Here is a 17,800-nt window from a genome sequence, read left to right on the forward strand (position 1 = left end):
GCCAGTGTTTTATTACCTACACCTGCCTATTGTTGTTATCCCTTGTTAGTTCCCTATAATGCCCTTGTGTCTGCTGTCTTGTGCTGATTCGTTTTGGTTGTTGTGTTCGCTTACCTCATGTAAGTTCATGTTTAGTTCATTCGTGCCATGCCTGTTATGTTACCTCACGTATTGATTCTTACATTCCCAGCCTTGTCTATGTTCGTGAGAAGTATCTAAGTTTAAGTTATACTGTCTCTCCCTTGTTTTGCCCCCTCATGGGAAGTCTTTGTTTTTGTACCTACCTCAGTTCAGTTTTCCCCATCGTGGGTGTTTGTTTTGTTATTAAAGCTCTCAGTTTCGTACGTCTGTCTACGCTTGGGTTCTTCCTCAATTGACTGGTCCCTGACAGCTTAATATAAAATAGTTTAAGCATCTCAGTTTCTTTGATTTAGATTTACTGTGGGTCAAACATTTACATTTAGTCATCTAGCAGATGCTTTTATCCAAAGCGACTTACAGAGAGTTCAGGTAGCATTAAGCAATATGTCATACAGGAGCAATAATACAATAGGTGCTAATGCAAAGTTTCTAGTAAACCATAGAGCAGATGCTCTGATCATGTGTGGCATGTTTCCAAGCTGATTTTTGGAGATAGCAGATTAGTCAGACTCCCCGTCAAGAATCTCAAGTTCGGTTGGTGTACGTGACAATGGAGGAAAACATCCAACAGGTTGGGGGACACCGCACAGCTAGATGTCGACAAAAGCCGGGGAGAGAGGGAGGAGAAATGAGACGGGGAGGGAAAGATCAGGGCGGCTGAAGGATCGGTAGCACACAGTAGAGCTCATTGTGTCTAACCTGATTATCCATCACTAGACTCACCGGGAGATGGCTTTTTGACGTCAGATGGTGTGTCGGCTGAACATGATGAGTGTTTCTCTTATCAAGTTAGAGCAACTTTCTTTACACTTATAGAACAACATTCTCTCTGGATCTTAATCTCGAGAAAGACATGGTGGTCTTCATAAGTAAAAGCGTTCGATCTTTGTTGTCGATCTTCAAGAAGGGTAAGTACTAGGACACTATCTTTGGTTTCACACTTTGACCTCAGACTTTGATCTATGAATGCATAAGAGACTCACAATGAAATTTATAGACTTGACGTTATTGTGCATCAGGTCGTAAAACAACTGAAAAACAAGAGAAGAGAGAGATTAATTTGGTTAAGTCTATTAACTTGTCATCCCTGTTTGTTACTGTCTTGTGGATCTGTCGCACAGACCTGAGGTTCAAGGGCCATACATATACAGTACATATTTTTATTTATTTTGACAAACTGAGACCAAACTTTATTAAACTGACTGTTTTAACTTCAAAAAGCAGTGATTTGTGAATTGGATTCACACAGTGCACTTATTGTACCTACAGTCTGTGATGTGATTTTCTAAAGTATCACAATGGCACCAATGAACAGAAGGACACCGGACACCCCCGTGGGGTGAACTAGACAAGACCCTCAAAAGTTGATACCTACCAAGCAGTTAGAAATCTGCATAGATGTTGACTCATTAACTTATTAACAGTACTTTTAGAGGCATCACTACTGTTGATAACTCATACCAAGTAAGTTTAATGCACTCAAGAGGTGCGTAAGGAAAATGATACCAGGACCGGACTGTTCCTGTTCCTCTGAGAATCGCGGCCTAACGGCCACCCTGAAGTGTCCCATTTCTGCCTATTGTACTATACTGAAGATAAGTGGCAGTCAGATTTTGTCCTAACTGATGTCACTGGCTGATTCAACAGATATGCTAAATTTGGTGTAACATTGACACCTAGAGGTTGAGCTTGGTATCGCAGTGCAAATTCAAAATATTGGAGTTTTCCCCCGCCCCTCCCTCTCCTAAAGCTCGACCCTCACAGGAGTTGCCAGACACTTACAGGAGTGTAATGGAAAGCATCAACTCTTACACTGCACTTTTATCTGATAATTTATATGTTTGCAGTGGTTTTGTTGTTTGCAAATATAACTCAATCAGAAGCTCGTTTCAGAGATTGCGTCCTCCGGAGGTCACATTTACAGGCCATATTCAGGGATGGGTTATGACTTCAAAGGCCCCGGGACCAGTTACCTTCAAGGGCCCCCCTCCCACAATTCTTCCTTTCTTTCCCTTAGCTGCGCATTCACAGTTACAGAAAGTGAAAGTTAAGATGATAATGAATATTAAAACCGTTCTCGCTCTGCGTCAAATGCCTGCGCTACGCTAAAAGGAATCTGTACAGGGTTTATAGAAGTCTAATATTAGCTACACAGCGAAAAATCAACAATGGATCAAATTAAAGCGTATGAAACACACGTCTTTAATTAACTGTCAAACATACACGTATTTAATGCATGACATAAATAAAAAAGATTTCTCACCATAAAATCATGGGTTAAAGCAAAAAAAATCCTGAGCCTGAACTTTATTTTTGCAGGGTTGCGAGAGTAGACACATACGCAGGGTTATTTGTCAAACAAAAAAGAACATAATTTAAACATTATTTCCCTTGAAACTAACTAGCAACATGCCGTTTTTGAGCTTCTCAGACAGAGTTTTTTAAACTTTGATGGTATGTGTATGGATCACTGAATGCCTCGAAAGAAGTGGGGGCATAATAATAACCCACAAAACCATAGTTTCACTTAAATAACCATAACCATAGTTTTGTGCAATTATGGTATATAAAAACATAGCTTAACATACCAAATTCAACTAAATTTATCATAAAAAATCCTACTTTTTAAAAAGAAAACAAATAAGACTCACATTTTTTGGCCTATCGAGGGTGGCATTTTGAGAGCAAAATAAAGTGACTGAATGCTGAATTTTGTACTCTACTAAACTATTTTGTGCTCTAGCCGTAATTTAATCATTAGTTTCATAGGTATTAATGGTGATGATATGGCGCACAAGTCACATCCACAACACATAGTAATGAGATCACAGATGGTCAAAGCAGGTTAGCATAAATGAGCCCTCAAAAAAGCAAAAGTGATCACCTTTTTGAGCTCGTTTTTTTATAATGAGTAGTGGAGGCAGATTTATTTTCCATTTTTAAACTCCTACTGGCAAATTTTGCACTACAAACTGTGACACGAAAACAATATAAATTCCTATTAAAGCTACAAAGTAGAGGTCGACTGATTCATCGTTTTTGCTGATTAATCGGCACCGATAACGATAATTTGAACTATCGGCTATCGGCAATATTCCCCACCGATAGTTTTTCCTGGTTGCGTTTGATCCAGACGCAGCAGGGAAAGCTCTACTGTGATACGCAGGTGGGGAGTTCCGAGTATGTGTAAAACAGCGACCTCTAGAGGTGGAAATAAAACTGACAGCCTGTTTGGTTTGGAACTATACAGTTTATGGTTTGGAGACGCGAGACCACAGTCTGCACGGAGCGGAATACATCAGATGGGGGTTTAAAAGTTTCACAATGACAAGGTAGAGCCAGTTGCAGTAAACATGATGTTAAAAAGTAATTAATTTGTTGGTGTTCTGTCAATTTATGCTACCCATAGAATTTTGCTAGCACAACCAAGACCCGCCCCATTTTAATTCTGATTGGCTAGTAATGTTTGTTTGGTTGAGAGTGATAGCCCTGTTCCTCTCATAACATTGGTAGGCGAACTTATGAACTCGAACTGATATCAATAAGCTTTTTAAATGTAATATTTTTAAATGTAAATATATTTTTTTCCACAGTCAAACGCCTTAGAAAACTTTAAGCCCTGTAAAATGCCCCTGTGACACGTCTGTAAACATCCAATCACCAAGCAAAAGATTCAGAAAATGCCATTTAAATGTGCTGTAATTTAATTAATAAGTTAACTTTAATTGAATAAGTTAAAGTAACATAAAAACATATGTTGCCATGATTTGTTGATCATTTCATTTTGTACAGGGTATCCACGGAGGCCTTGTTAAGGCTATAGGACCCATAAATTAAACAAAGATAATCATTTGTTTTCATTGTTGTTGGGTTTTCTGTACCAAACTGGATGGCGCAACCTTGAAGCCCAGGGCCCCCTTGGGCACATGGTAGTCAAGGACCCCTGGGCACTGGCAATGGTCAGTAATCCATCCCTGGCCATATTGCTGTCTCGTTTAAATAACCGTAATAAATTGTTTCCCTCATCTGTAAGTCGCTTTGGATAAAAGCCTCTGCTAAATGACTAAATGTAATGTAGATAATGTTAGCTAATGCATTACCTAATGTTAACAAATACCACCTTATTGTAAAGTGTTACCATTATTTCTTAGTACAATTTGATTTCTCAATTCATGACCCCTTTTAATTGAGCTCCAATGGAGTTAAAACTCAAACGATGACCATATTTGCCATAAAGCAAGCGTGTGTATGTGTGGATCAAAGTGGTAAGATGGTACACACCTGCACTTATCCAATGCTTTTATTAGACCAATCTATATTATAAATCTGCTAGTGGCTTTAGCCTGCTATACTGTTATCACAGAGGTCATTCTGACATATCCCCATCAATCTGTTGACACTGGATAAGGAACGTGTGCTGTATCATGACTCTTCACAAATCAGCCGCATTGTCCTTGAGTGTAGAATTCACCTAAAGCCAAACGTCAAGCTGAGTGATAAACATAAACATAAAAAGAAAAAAGACTTCTTTCTGTGAATTATATTAAAACGTCATCTGCTCTGTCTGTACCATATGAATGATAGACTGAATAAGACATGAAGACTCATACTCTATGCTGTCATGTTAAGAGACGCAAAAAAAATGCAAAGGGTAAACTGGAATTTCAAGGCATTAAAGAGAGATTAGCTGGTCAAAGTATGAGTGTGAAGGCTCAGTCAACACATGCTGCTGCCTGCAACCCTCTCTTATATAATACCTGTCCAGCTGTCAATTTCAACAGGTTAGATGGAGAAAGAATGGGCATCATTTTACATCATTTAACTGCCAATTTTCAGAATAAGTCATTTACAGAATAAGTGTGTGGTATTCCTCGCTCATTATTATTGCATGTTTTTTCTGTCATTAAGGAATAATAATAGCGCAGGACTGGCTGTGATTTGATTTTTCCACAGTCTTTGGTGATCTCATACTGCTGACTTTCACTGTAAAAAATAAATGTTGGTTCAACTTAAAAAATAAGTTACCTGGTTGCCTTAAAATTTTGAGTTAAATTCAACTTAAAATATGGAGTTAACTAATATTTTTAAGTTGCATAAACTCAAAATTTCAAAGCAACCAGGTAACTTATTTTTTAACAAATAATGAGACCACCAGTAACTTAGTTTTTTCTTTTTAATCTTTTACAGGACACAAGTCGGATGATGAGAGAAAGCTGAGTGTACACTACACAGCTGCTCAGCACTATCAGGAGAATGTGTTCATTGAAGGCTGCAGGCCACAGTACCTGCAAGACCTTCATACTGAGGCCCGGGAGGGACTGAAGATCTTACAGCAGGAGGGTACATCACATCAAATACACAACAAACTGATAACACATGCATTTTCTCATGCACCTCACTTCCATTCTTTCTTCCATGCAGAGCACAGAAATGGACTGGATTTTCAGGATGATCAGAGTATGGTAGGCTTGTGTGAATCTACATAATTCAGTGTATGTGGCACTCTCCACAGATAACTGAGACATAAATCTAGTGCTTTCTAATATCTAAATTAACATAGAATGAAAAGTACTGTAGCTAAATATAAATACATAAAAAGAAAAGTATTCCTCACGTTTTGGTTCCAGCTATGCTTATTTATATTGTCACTGTCTTTTCGAAACCTTGGATGTCCAAATTCGCTGTTTTTCAGGAAATGGAAAAAAACAGTACTTTTTAAATGCTTAAATATTGTGTTGTCAGAGTTAACAAGCAGTTTTTAATAGTTTCAATTGGTTAGATATTTGCAAAACCCAGTCACAAACATAAAGAGTGACTAATAATAATGATTTATGAGAAAAATAAAAATATGGAGATACAAGGTTTCAGAAGGACAGCAGCGAAATATTCCTTACACATTATACACATTAGCTGTATTTAGATACGTCTAACGTTTTTGAGTTTAAGAGTATCAGGTGTTATTAATGCAAAGTTTCAGGTCACTTTGTGCTATATAAAACATAGATATGTAGAAATTAAATGAATCAGACCTATAATAGATCTATAATAGAATAATGGAGTGTTCTCTTATATTGGCATTAATATCTCCACAGCCAGAAGATGCCAGCTCAAGAGAAAGAGACGAATCATTGGAGACTGATAGCACTGCTGAAAACTCCATCAACTCTGCATCCTCCATCTCAGCAGTGTCCTCTCGTCCGGTGCTTACACGGCAAGGTATAGCAGGTCTAAAAATAAACCTTGCTCAGTTACACATACATCCTCCCTTTGTTTTTTACTCTCCAGTAATGTTTGTTCATGATGTTGTGCAGAAATCATCACAGCTGAAGCAGCATGTTGAATTTCACTTAGCTTTCACATGGATTCTTGAAGGAATGGTGTGATGTTTTTCTAATGGTGTTTAATTCCTCTACACTCTCTCACGTTCCGTAGGTTCCACTTTTAAGCCCTTGAACCCAGTTAAAAGACTCGATAAGACAAAAAGGAGAAGCAGAAGAACAACGATCATGGGCATACCACAGCAAGTCCAAAAAGAACTAGGTACTGTATGTGTTCTCATTCTCATTTGTAAATCACTTTCTCAGACCTTAGTATTTATCAAACAATGTCGTTTTAACCAATGTACCTAATAAAGGTTAAGGTTAGGTTCAGACCTGGTGCCTAGTAATGATGCAGTTACACATTTAGTACATAGCATATAAAATAAAATGCTACCAAAACATCTGTCAAAGATAAAAGACTGATTACTTTGTCTTGTTATATGCAGACATGGCAAGAGGATCTACACTGCATCTTCCAAACGAAGAGCATAATGGTCAAGATGATTCATCTGGCAAAGTAGTCATCCCAACAATCGATGGAGAACCTCCTCCAGGACATCATGAAGGGGCTCGTGTACACCTGCAAAATATCGAGGTTCGCCAGACATCAGGAGATGAGGATCTTCTCATACAACACATCCAGTCCGTCTATCAAGAAGACTTGTCAGTAAGCCGAAAGCTTGGGCTGGGACCATGCCCTATGCAGAGGCCTAAATCTCTGGCTGTGCCAGGCATGACCGCTTCCTGTTTACTGCAGGAGCCGCAATGTCCCGTGATGTCCATCTCACCGCAAGCAACGTATTTATCCAAGATCATTCCAAATGCAGTTCTGCCCGCTGCCATAGATATTATTGAAATTAACCACGGTATCTGCCAACATAGCGTCAGTACGGTTGGCAAAGGTAGTTCAGCAGCTAGCCCAGCTTCTACAAGGTCAGGAGGTAGAACAAGTGAAGGTCCACCTACCACCAGCATCCCCAACAGAACCCATTCACAATCATCCGAGACTGTCGTTTCTAACTCCTCCACAATCTCGTCAAAAGCGAAAGGTCCACCCGTATGCGTTGCTGATGGCACCAAAGAAGCCTCGGATTTAATCCCAAAGGACAAATGTGTTGCGAGCTCAAACAGTGAAATATGTTCTGACTGTAAATGTACAAATCAGAGATTGGAGCACAGGGACTCAAGTGATACAGGGGAAAATGTCAGAAACAGCAGTTTCTCTCATAACCTCTCTTTGATGAAGACAAAACTACCACCAGCACCACCACAGAGAACCTATTCTCTGCACCATGAACTCAAAATCAAAAGGAGATCAAAGGAATGGGAACCAATCAACGGTCAAAATCTGACCAGTACAAAAGAAGATGATCATTCCTTCAAAGAAAAGAGTTCTTTCCACTCATTAGTACCAAACCCATTAAGACACTTTGAGTCGTCTCCAAAGTCCAGTCTGGTCAGTCCCGACCAGACTGGATCAAGTAGCTCATCTCCACATAAAATATCATCTACCGAAAGTAAATTTGATAGGACTTTATCTCCTTCGAGTGGATATTCAAGTCAGAGTGGCACACCAACACATTCCCCAAAAGAGGTCAGTCCCTCCTCACCTGGAAATAGACGAGTTAAGCCTTCAAAACCAGACAGAGCAGGTGTACGCACCTCCCCGGTGGTTTCGGTTACGTCATCTATGACTTCTCTGTCCTCAGTCACATCAGACACAGCGCATCAGGACATTCAAACTAACATCACTCCATCAGAGCCACTGAAGCTCTTCCCTCCTGTTACAAATCCTGTGACACCCGTAAAACCAACAAACAGCCTTAGAGAGCTGTTCAACATTCCACCTCCACCTAATGTAAAGGCCCCTTCTCCTCCACCTCCTGAAACCTGGATTCAAAACAAACACACATTTGAACTGTTATGTGGTCCGGGTCCAAACGTTTATAGGTTACAACAACTTCAAAAACAGCAAAAGTTAAACGGTGGAACTCAAAACACAGATACAATACATAATGTTGACCGAATAATCCCAGAAATACAAACAGCAGATGAAACAAATGCTCAACTGGAGAGAAAAGTGCTGGTTGTGCCACCACAAATTCATGAACAAATGATGTCAGAACCTACAACAAGGTCAACATTACATAATGATGAGGGTCCAGCTAGTCACAACAAGTCCAGTCAAAGCATTCAGACACAAGATCTGAGAAATGTAGAGAACCAAACTCAAACCGTTCCTAATACGGAGGTACCAACTATTGAAGTTGATCAGCCTCAAACAAACTGTGAAGTCGATACAGATGCTCAATTAGTGAACAAATCCACTCCAAAGTGTTACAAAATCAATGCAGAGAACCAAATAGACCCCATAGTTCAGGACATTTCGAATCACAAATCAATGCATACTCTCAGTATAAAAGTACCAGAGATCAATGGCATTTCTCCACCCCCTTCTCCACCTCCAGAACACCACCCCCCTCCACCACCTTCAAAACACCCATCAGCCTCCCCAGACTCGATTCCTGCACCTGATGAGGAGGAACAAGTGCAGGACACAGAGGTAAAGACCACGTCTCTGGAATCTTCTTGGCCGCCTCCACCACCACCAATGGATGAGTCAGCTGAACTTATGTTTGAGGAGCAAGATGAACTTGAATTCCCTCCACCACCCCCCTTAATTATCTGTGAACCCCTGATAGAGACATCAGGTAAATGTCAAGAATCACACGAAGAGCACGTCAATGTAGAACTAGTGTCAACAGAAGTCTCTGACATGGAAAGTAGTCCAGTAGTACAAATATCAGAAATTCATAACATTTTGGCAACAAGAACTGTTCCAAACTGTAGAGTGCTGGATGATAAACCAAAGTCTTGCACCAGTGTCTCACAAGTTCATATAGAAAACACAACTGTAGACTCTCCCAAAACGTCACATCTTTTACAAGTTGAGGACTTACTCTATGCAAAGCCAAATATATCAGAAGAAGATTCATCAGAGGAAGCATTACCTGATATCCAGGCAGAGTCCACTAATGTGGCCAATGCACCGCCCCTGTCAATGGAAGACCAATCTGCTGTTAACTTCCGAAGGCAACTGAGCCCCATAAACAAGGACAACTGGAGCAAAGACCACCTGTGTCGCCACAAGAACGCACCTATTCCAAAGGAGGATGCCAACATTCCCCTCGTCACACCTTCTTTACTTCAGATGGTCCGACTACGGTCTGTAAATGTTGAAGATCAAGTAACCGATGATTCCAAAACAAGTCCCGAGTCCACAACAAACAAGGATCAGCAAACCTGTAGTCAAACAACACCCCAAAAGCCTATTCGCAAGTCCTTGACTCTAAAATCTCTCCCACCCACAGTCACATCCCCTTCCATGTGTCTCCAAGAGGCCATACGTATGAAGACCGCTGCTTTGTCATCCACCGGAGTAGCACCAAAGCCTAACCTACGCTTAGCCTCAACTGGTGGTACTGGTTCACCCAGTGACTTGCACAAGTCTCATGCGTCAACCGCCAGTTTTATCTTTTCCAAGAGCACAAAAAAGGTTGTCATTGAAACAGCTACATCTACGGACGCTCAGCCAGGCCTTAGCCAGAATCTGGCGCCTGAGATAACGCAGATTTCCGACCCAGCCAAGATGATGATTACAAACGGCACAAAAAAGCCAATTAAGGTGCCGCCGCCTGTTGCTAAGAAACCGATGCATGGAACAAATCCTCATAACAAGCCAGAGAACGCAACAACAGATAAAGAGTGCTCGACAAATGAACAAACAGTGAGAGTTAATGGGCAAAGCAACGCCGTGCATCCTGCTGGTCAGCGAGCACAAGCATCGGCTAGTCAAGTTATAGCAAGTAAGAAGGAATTGTTGGTTATTTGTTGGTGCATGAAATGTAAAAGGAACTATGTAATTCATATAAATAAATATAAATATCTGTATTAAGAAATGATTATTACTTTTTTTAGGAAGTACAGAGTCGACATGTTGAAGATGTGTTTTGATTGGACTGTTCGGTCACAGGAAGACAAAGAAAGTGATGGAAAGCTCAAGTAAGAACAAGATAAAGGATCCATGGATACCACACCTGTCTTTAAAGCCTTAGCCTGGAAATGGCCTTCAAATGTATGCAAAAAGGTTTTCTCCCTTTTAATCCATTTTATATAATAGCTTTGTTACAGCTTTCAAGTATTTTTCTAAATGTTGAACGGTCTGCTCTGGGAAAAGTCACTTTGATTTTATGGTGGATGTGCTGGTGGATTTTGTAAATGATCAATGGCTAATGACTGCAAGATTGAAGTGACATCTAGTGGTCACTAGTCGTAGCAACTGTTGCTGTGTGCAAAATATAAAACCATGTGTTATCATTTCTTGACATATCATTTCAAGACATTCTTGACAGAATTTGCTTGGAGCAAATATATGTAACTACACAAGTACAGCACTATCAGTTAGCTTCAAAACACGACTGAGAACATGAACATGATATAAACACATTTACTATTCAGTAGATAAGAGCACTTTGTGAGCTAAAATGCTGCATATTTTTTTTGTTGGAACCAGCAAGCAGTGAGAGAAAAGACTAATGGTCCCTTTAGGACTGATGTAAAATTATATATACACTTTAGTAGCGATTTACTTCAAAGCAGGAGTGAAGCGAGAAACTACACTGTTTTAAAATAAATATGCATTAAAGATATTTATAGATTTAACCTGGTGTGACTCTTTTTATTTCAGCTGGTCTTCACATACAAATAAATACATCGTATTATATTAAATTTATGTTCATAGTGTTTATCAGTAGTTCTCACCGGGGGGGGGTGGGGGGGGGGTGGGTATTGGTATGGGGCTACGGCCCACAAGGGGGCCTCAAAATGACCAATAGGTACTGCAAGCATTTTAAGCACAAATAAACGTTTGATGGCAACATTACTACGAAGACATTTGAGAAAAAGATTATGAATGGTCCTTTATGATTTATTGAGATGAGTTTGGTTAACATCAGATGACCACACTTTAGATGAGTTCTGAATATAACATTACATGATACTCCAGGCTTTATCGGTGAAGTCAAATAATCCTAAAATGTTACTCTTAACAGATTTATCTACATTTGTGGTGTATGTACATTTTATCTGAACAGTTTCCACAGATGGTTGAATAGTTTCAATAGTTGGAGATTGATCCAGGAAAGATGTTGGCACCACAGGAAGACCTGAATTTTAGAGGAACTCTTCAACTCAACTGAGCACAAGATCATTCAATGTCAACGCTTAACACATATTAGACGGCAAATACAGGCAATGTAAATCATAGCCGATTCCCATATGCGTCTGTTGCATTCACAGGGTGGAATGATTTAAAATGTGTGAAATCGCAATGGCAATATTTGTTTTTCCACCAGAATCAGTTTGCAGTGTGAAACTGAACAGTTGCCTTGGGGATAATTGGGTATCATGAAAATTAAATATTTGGAGAAAAATGGTACAGACAGTTTAGCTAATGTTTCCACCCTTCAGTGTTTTACATGTGATCGGTCCTAGCTTAGTCATGAGGCTTTTTTCGTTCCATTGTGCAACACACTCGTTTGAGATCTTCAGATCCACCTGAAGCGATCACACAAACAAACAGACAAGAGTAAGACACAGTGAACCCTCTTAAATAAACATCCAGTTCTCAGAGTATAAAACCCATCATACCTGTAACTTCTCAAACACTTTTTTCTTTGGTTTCAATTCATCATCTGGTTTCCCCGATTCAAACCCGTCGACGTAAACGCGGTCTCCTGGTGCTGAACCTTCTGGTGGATCCAAAGGCTCCACTTTCCTGGGCTCTCCCTCACTGTAAGAACATGAAGATGATTAAGATGAATATCTAATGAACGTTACAGAATTAAAGTCTATGGGTTGTACTGACATTGAAGCACAGAGCAGCATGGCTTGGGATTCAATCCCTCTCATCTTCTGGGGCTTCAGATTGCACAGCAACACAACATGCCGGTCCTGCAGCTCCTCCTGAGAGATGTAAGCCACCAGTCCACTCACAACAGTCCTAGGCTGCTCCTCCCCGACATCAATCTTCTCTAAGTACAGTGAGTCTGCAGCTGGATGCTGTTACATCACAAAAAAAGAAAAAAGTTTAAATTTTGCCACATTTAAAAGGGTTATAATGATTTGTCCTTTAGACTACAACTGCTGATAAGTTGTTTTCACAGTAGGGGTGTAATAATATATTGAGATGTGAAGTTTTCTGCAATACCAACATTTTAAGATTTGTGTTGTAGTGCTAAGGCATTTTTTTGTGAAAGCTGTTGAATCTTATTGGTTGCGCTGCCAACATGTGACCTGCATCATCAAATTGAACAATATAACAAATAATATAATTAACATAATAAGTCATTTATTTTACAATTACTAATATGCTTTTAATTTATTGTTCCTGTTGTTTTAATGTTTTCTAGGTTTTAGCTTTCTTCATTTATTTATTTTAATTAGTTTTTATTAATTGAAAATGTATTTATTACATTTTTTACAAGCAAAAGATTCAACTAAACCGTAAATGTTGACTAACATTTGTAACCTTAATGTTCTTTAACAAACTGTATGTACAACGATAATGCAATAATACATTTTTTTTTCATTTTTCCATTTCCGTTTCATTTTATATAACATATTCTAAAACTATTATAATTGTTAACCAATCGTGAGTTGACTGTATCACCCCTAGTCATTTAAAGAATGACATAATTAAAACAAATGTTGGCTTGCCTTCTCTACACTGATGATTTTGCCCACTCTGATGTCCAGTCTGGATGGGACGATCTCATCATCCTCTGCTGTCTGTTTAGGGTTCCCCTTGGCTTCTCCTTCTAAAATCAAAAAACATGAATGAACATAACATGTAAATGTTTTAAAACAGATCATCAAATCCAGAACATAATCAAAGTATAATGGAGGGCCAACATCCTGCCTGTCATTTTAAATCACTCCTAATGATCAGCTGGTTCAGATCTGCTGTATAATGTCACTCACTGTTTTTAGAAGCCTCTGGATAGGCTGAATTTGTCAGTTTCTTTAACTCCGGGGTCTCAAACTTCTTCCTAATGGGGTCCAGCAGCTTGTTCAAGGCCACCTCCACTGAGGCCTTCAGGTCACCGGGGTGGACTTTCTGCAGAACACAAGGTGATCGACATATGAGGTTCAACTCAACTACTGTATGCCACGATGTGTCTCTGAAAAGGATGTTTTGTTTTTATTTACGTGAGCTATTAGATACCTCTGCAGCAAAGTCCTTCTCTACCTCCTCATAGTCTGTGTAGACTTTATCACCTCCCCACTTTGGATCTCGCTTAATCACGAATTCTGAGAAACAAAACAGGCAATGTTGGCACACATAACAAATGTGTCCAGAAGTACAATATCGGCATAAAGCTCACCAGAGTGCAAAGTGAAAAGCACATGTTTGACAAAGGACAATACTCCATTATTCTGAATGTTTCCAGGCTCACAGAACGCTTTCTTCAGCTTCTTCTTTACATCCTCCCTCTTATCCAGGAGGTCAATCTTGGACTCCTGAGATTAAAATTTGAGTCTGAATGTGAGAATATCAAACAGAAACCATACAAAGCATACCCCTGCTCCACATTTCTTTTCAGTTAATGTTCTTGTACCTCCTCTGAAGAGCTCATCTTTGCTCCAGTTAGTCCAGGCACCATTGGGTTCATCATATGAATGCGTTTTGTATAACCAAGAGAGGGCAGATACTACAAAGAAGGGGTAAATATCTCTTTTAACCACACATATACCATATGATGTGACACAGTTGCATTGAAGACTGACATAGACTAAGACACAACTACAATGCCGGTTAAAACAAATAAAGCGATGTCTGCTGGCGAACTGATAGGTTGTGCTTCTTATCATAAATAGTGAATAAAATATGGATATCAAGATGTATGAACAACATGTACCTTTTCAGCTAATGTGAAGATCTTTCTTTGGTCCACACCCCCAAATTGAGCGTCCACTTTCAGGTACTCTTCATCCAGAGCCTGATGGAGATAAACACAGTGTTAAAGTGTCTGTATACAACATTTGCTAAAAAGAACCATCTAAATATGTCCAATTGTCTTATTTGCTATTTATTTTCAACATTTTTATTTGGTTTGATCATCCATAATATGGTTATTATCAAATGGCTACCCTGGTAAAATGTTTAATATTTAAGTACACATCCATAATGTACTTTAAGTGCTCTGTGTCACACATTAATTCTGTCCTTAATATACTAAAAGTATAGTTTTGTCTATTCATGGTGTCTCAGCACAATACATTTAGCTTATCTTATGTACTAAAAACTAATTTTTATATAGTAAGCACAAAATCAGTGCGTAAAAATAGAGCACTTTAAGTACACGTAAGTGTATTATAGTGCACTTTTTTCACCTGGGTTTGAAAAAATCATTTGACTCCATGTAGTATTTGATGTACAAATCCCTCTAAAAACCACAACAATCTTGTTTTACTGTTATGTTCAAAATATGACCTGCATGTCGGCACCAATAATCCTGTGGTTATATAGTGACATATAGTGCCAGTGCGCTTGCGGCACGCCACAAGTTCGATTCCCGTCTCGAGCGTCCTTTGCCGGTCCCACTACCCTGTCTCTATCACATGCTTTCCTGTCTGTTCTCCACTGTCCTATCCCAATAAAGGCAAAAAGACCCTAAATATACCTCTAAAAAAATGACCCGCATACCTGTAGTCCAGGATACAGCAGACCACTCAGTAGGGGATGCTCGACCTGTTTGACCACCTCAGCACCTGCTTTCTTGGCATCATGTTCAGTCACCATGGATGACAGCCGGTAGACATCCAGAGTGTACTCCCTATAGTGGATCAACCAGACACAGATGGATAAACTGACTAGTAAAATACGCATATATTCCATATATATTCAAATTATTGAATATATATGGATACCCAATATATTCCAGAGTAACTCAAGTATTTACAGAGAGTACAGCTGTTACCTGCTTAGCTGATAGTCTGTGCCTTTCACAAATTTGAGCTTGTCAAGAGGAACCCCAATGCTTTCCAACATGGCTTTAATAACCTGCTCATAATACTTCACCCTGAGCTCCAGCAGCTCCCAGGGAGCCTTCATGTTGTCCAGGTAGGCATGAAGATCTGCAAAGAGGATGGTCACCTACAGAAAACATACATCAAAATATACTGCATGGATGTTTGTCATTTTTACAATTTAACAAAATGTAAGGCTATTAGCATATTACATTATATTGACATTTAATCGACGGACATAACTTGGTCAACCAATACAAGCAAAAACAAACCTCACAGCCCGCCTTCAGGAAATCCGCGATCTTTGACATGGGAACAAAATAAGCCACATGGGGTTTGCCTGTGGTTGCTGTACCCCAGTAAACCTTCAGCTCCCTTTCTTTCAAGATCTCCTTCAATTTCTCCTCACCAAGAACCTCCTGAGGAAAGAACATCAAAGCCATAACAACACGTGAGATGACGTGCTTGATTTATTTCTATCTAAGCACACTACAGAATCAAGAATTGCTTCATTTCAAGAACTCTGAGGTTGGCACAACAAAAATACTAGAGTTGATTCACATCTTTAAGATCTGAACAAATATTACACAGCTGTTGTATCTGAGATTCTCACACCTGAAGGTTTCTGGTGATGAGCTGGAACTTCTCATCTGGACTCAGCTGCTCACCCATGATGTCTGCTGCCTCTGCACGAGAATAAAACGAAAGTACTTACAAAACAAGAACTTCTCAGGTCACAAATGACGTAATTTGGTACTCATGACAAACATTCGATAACATTCTCAGTTGTTTTAGTCAATGGACAGAGCCAAGAATACCATGCAGCAGCTTCATCAAATGTCAAAAATCTAGTTTTTTTATTGTGCATTCCAATTAATATCAATCCAACTGCGGTTGCGAAAAATCGTGTTTTTTTATCATGTTATCATGTTTTATTGTGTTAATTAGCTGTCTTTTTTTTAGTTATTATGGCATAGATCAAAACACACCAACCAACCGCAGTTTGATTGATATTAATTGGAATGCACAATAAAAAAAAGTTAGTAGTTATCTCATTTTTGAACCAAACTCTTAAAAACGGGTTTATGAGTAACGTTAGCGTTATTTGTCAGAGAATACTTTTATTAAATGGCTCGGTTTCGCAATGTAAATATAAGGCCATATTTGATGAGGTGATGTGTGCTACTGTATGAATGAACTAACTTAAAGGGATACTTCACCCAAAAATGACAATTCTGTCATCATTTACTCACCTTTGAGTTGTTCCAAGTGTGTATAAATTTCTTTGTTCTGATGAACACAGAGAAAGATATTTGGAATAATGCTTATAACCAAACAGATCTCAAACCCCATTGACTCCCCAAAAAAACAATGGTAGTCAAATGTGCTGTCCTACATTCTTCAAAACGTCTTCTTTTGTGTACAACAGAACAAAAAAAAGATAAAGTAATTTTTCCTACTATGGGAGTCGATGGGGGTTGAGATCTGTTTGGTTATAAGCATTATTCCAAATATCTTTCTCCGTATTCATCAGAACAAAGAAATGTATACACATTTGGAACAACTCGAAGGTGAGTAAATGATGACAGAATTTTCATTTTTTGGTGAAGTAGCACTTTAAGTTACTGATGGTGAGCTGGAGAAAACGCTTTAACAACACTGATTCGTGCTAATGCTAACGAGCAGATAAAGCCTCAGTGTACACAATGATCTTGTCTTTATACAAAATGAGCGATAATAAATACAACAAGCTGCGCGGATTAATGTAAATACATTAAACTCACCGGTGGTCTCAAGGAAACGTGTGCCGGTGACAGGCTCTTCCTGTAGAAGATTATTTCGTCATGTGTTTCATAATAAAAGTCCGCCAGCATTAAAATGTAAACGGATAAAATATTGTTTCATTTATATACACAAATATTATATAAATAAATATATATATATATATATATATATATATATCAGTAAAAGTATAGAAAACTATTTAAATAAAAGGCTAATCCGCATTTTCAAAATATTGTGCTATGTAACGATAGTGTTGCATCAGCTCTGAATCATCTAATGTCGAGCTACTCACCACTAGGAAGAGTAATCGAATAAGAAAACTGAGCTCTCAGCCCGATTCGTCCTCCAGAGGGCGCTGGGGAACGCCAAATCTTTCATTAATGCGCTCAAAATTTTGACTTTTGTCCTACGTGAAAGATAACTGTTCATATATTTCTGTCTTCTATTGTCTACAATATTAAAAT

General features: G+C 38.9%; 2 protein-coding genes across 8 annotated transcripts in view; one reads left to right on the forward strand and one right to left on the reverse strand.

Annotated features, from left to right (window-relative positions):
- The window catches only part of kiaa1522 (KIAA1522 ortholog), a 36,918-nt gene extending 25,728 nt beyond the window's left edge, over positions 1-11,190 (forward strand). For 5 of the 7 annotated variants that reach the window (XM_057354856.1, XM_057354855.1, XM_057354858.1 and 2 more), the window contains 5 exons: positions 5,329-5,603; positions 6,234-6,357; positions 6,574-6,681; positions 6,908-10,327; positions 10,440-11,190. In XM_057354856.1, coding sequence (XP_057210839.1) covers positions 5,329-5,603; positions 6,234-6,357; positions 6,574-6,681; positions 6,908-10,327; positions 10,440-10,462 — 3,950 coding nt within the window. In that variant the 3' untranslated portion in view covers positions 10,463-11,190. Of the gene's footprint in view, positions 1-572; positions 1,050-5,328; positions 5,604-6,233; positions 6,358-6,573; positions 6,682-6,907; positions 10,328-10,439 lie in introns of those variants that run through there. The other 2 variants (XM_057354860.1, XM_057354862.1) reach the window with 2 other exon arrangements.
- A 229-nt stretch (positions 11,191-11,419) lies between these two features.
- Positions 11,420-17,397, reverse strand: yars1 (tyrosyl-tRNA synthetase 1). The gene is made up of 14 exons (XM_057354863.1): positions 17,336-17,397; positions 16,167-16,237; positions 15,824-15,970; positions 15,503-15,678; positions 15,229-15,358; positions 14,441-14,521; positions 14,141-14,233; positions 13,907-14,042; positions 13,747-13,832; positions 13,503-13,638; positions 13,239-13,339; positions 12,388-12,581; positions 12,171-12,312; positions 11,420-12,077 (listed from the first exon to the last, which is right to left on the reverse strand). The coding sequence occupies exons 2-14, from the start codon at positions 16,221-16,223 to the stop codon at positions 11,967-11,969; spliced, it is 1,590 nt and encodes a 529-aa protein (XP_057210846.1). The 5' UTR covers positions 16,224-16,237; positions 17,336-17,397; the 3' UTR covers positions 11,420-11,966.
- Between the last annotated feature and the right edge of the window lie 403 nt (positions 17,398-17,800).

This window comes from Triplophysa rosa, linkage group LG16 (genome assembly GCF_024868665.1).
Source record: "Triplophysa rosa linkage group LG16, Trosa_1v2, whole genome shotgun sequence".
NCBI lineage: Eukaryota > Metazoa > Chordata > Actinopteri > Cypriniformes > Nemacheilidae > Triplophysa > Triplophysa rosa.

Bases quoted from the DNA above. Each gene is read 5' to 3' on its own strand.
- yars1 (XM_057354863.1), bottom strand. From the start codon at position 16,223: ATGGGTGAGCAGCTGAGTCCAGATGAGAAGTTCCAGCTCATCACCAGA. The intron at 12,313-12,387 runs GTCAGTACAACC...ATGTTCTTACAG, and splicing joins ATGCTGCTCTGTGCTTCAAT to TGAGGGAGAGCCCAGGAAAG. The intron at 12,078-12,170 runs GTATGATGGGTT...TGATCGCTTCAG, and splicing joins AAGTGTTTGAGAAGTTACAG to GTGGATCTGAAGATCTCAAA.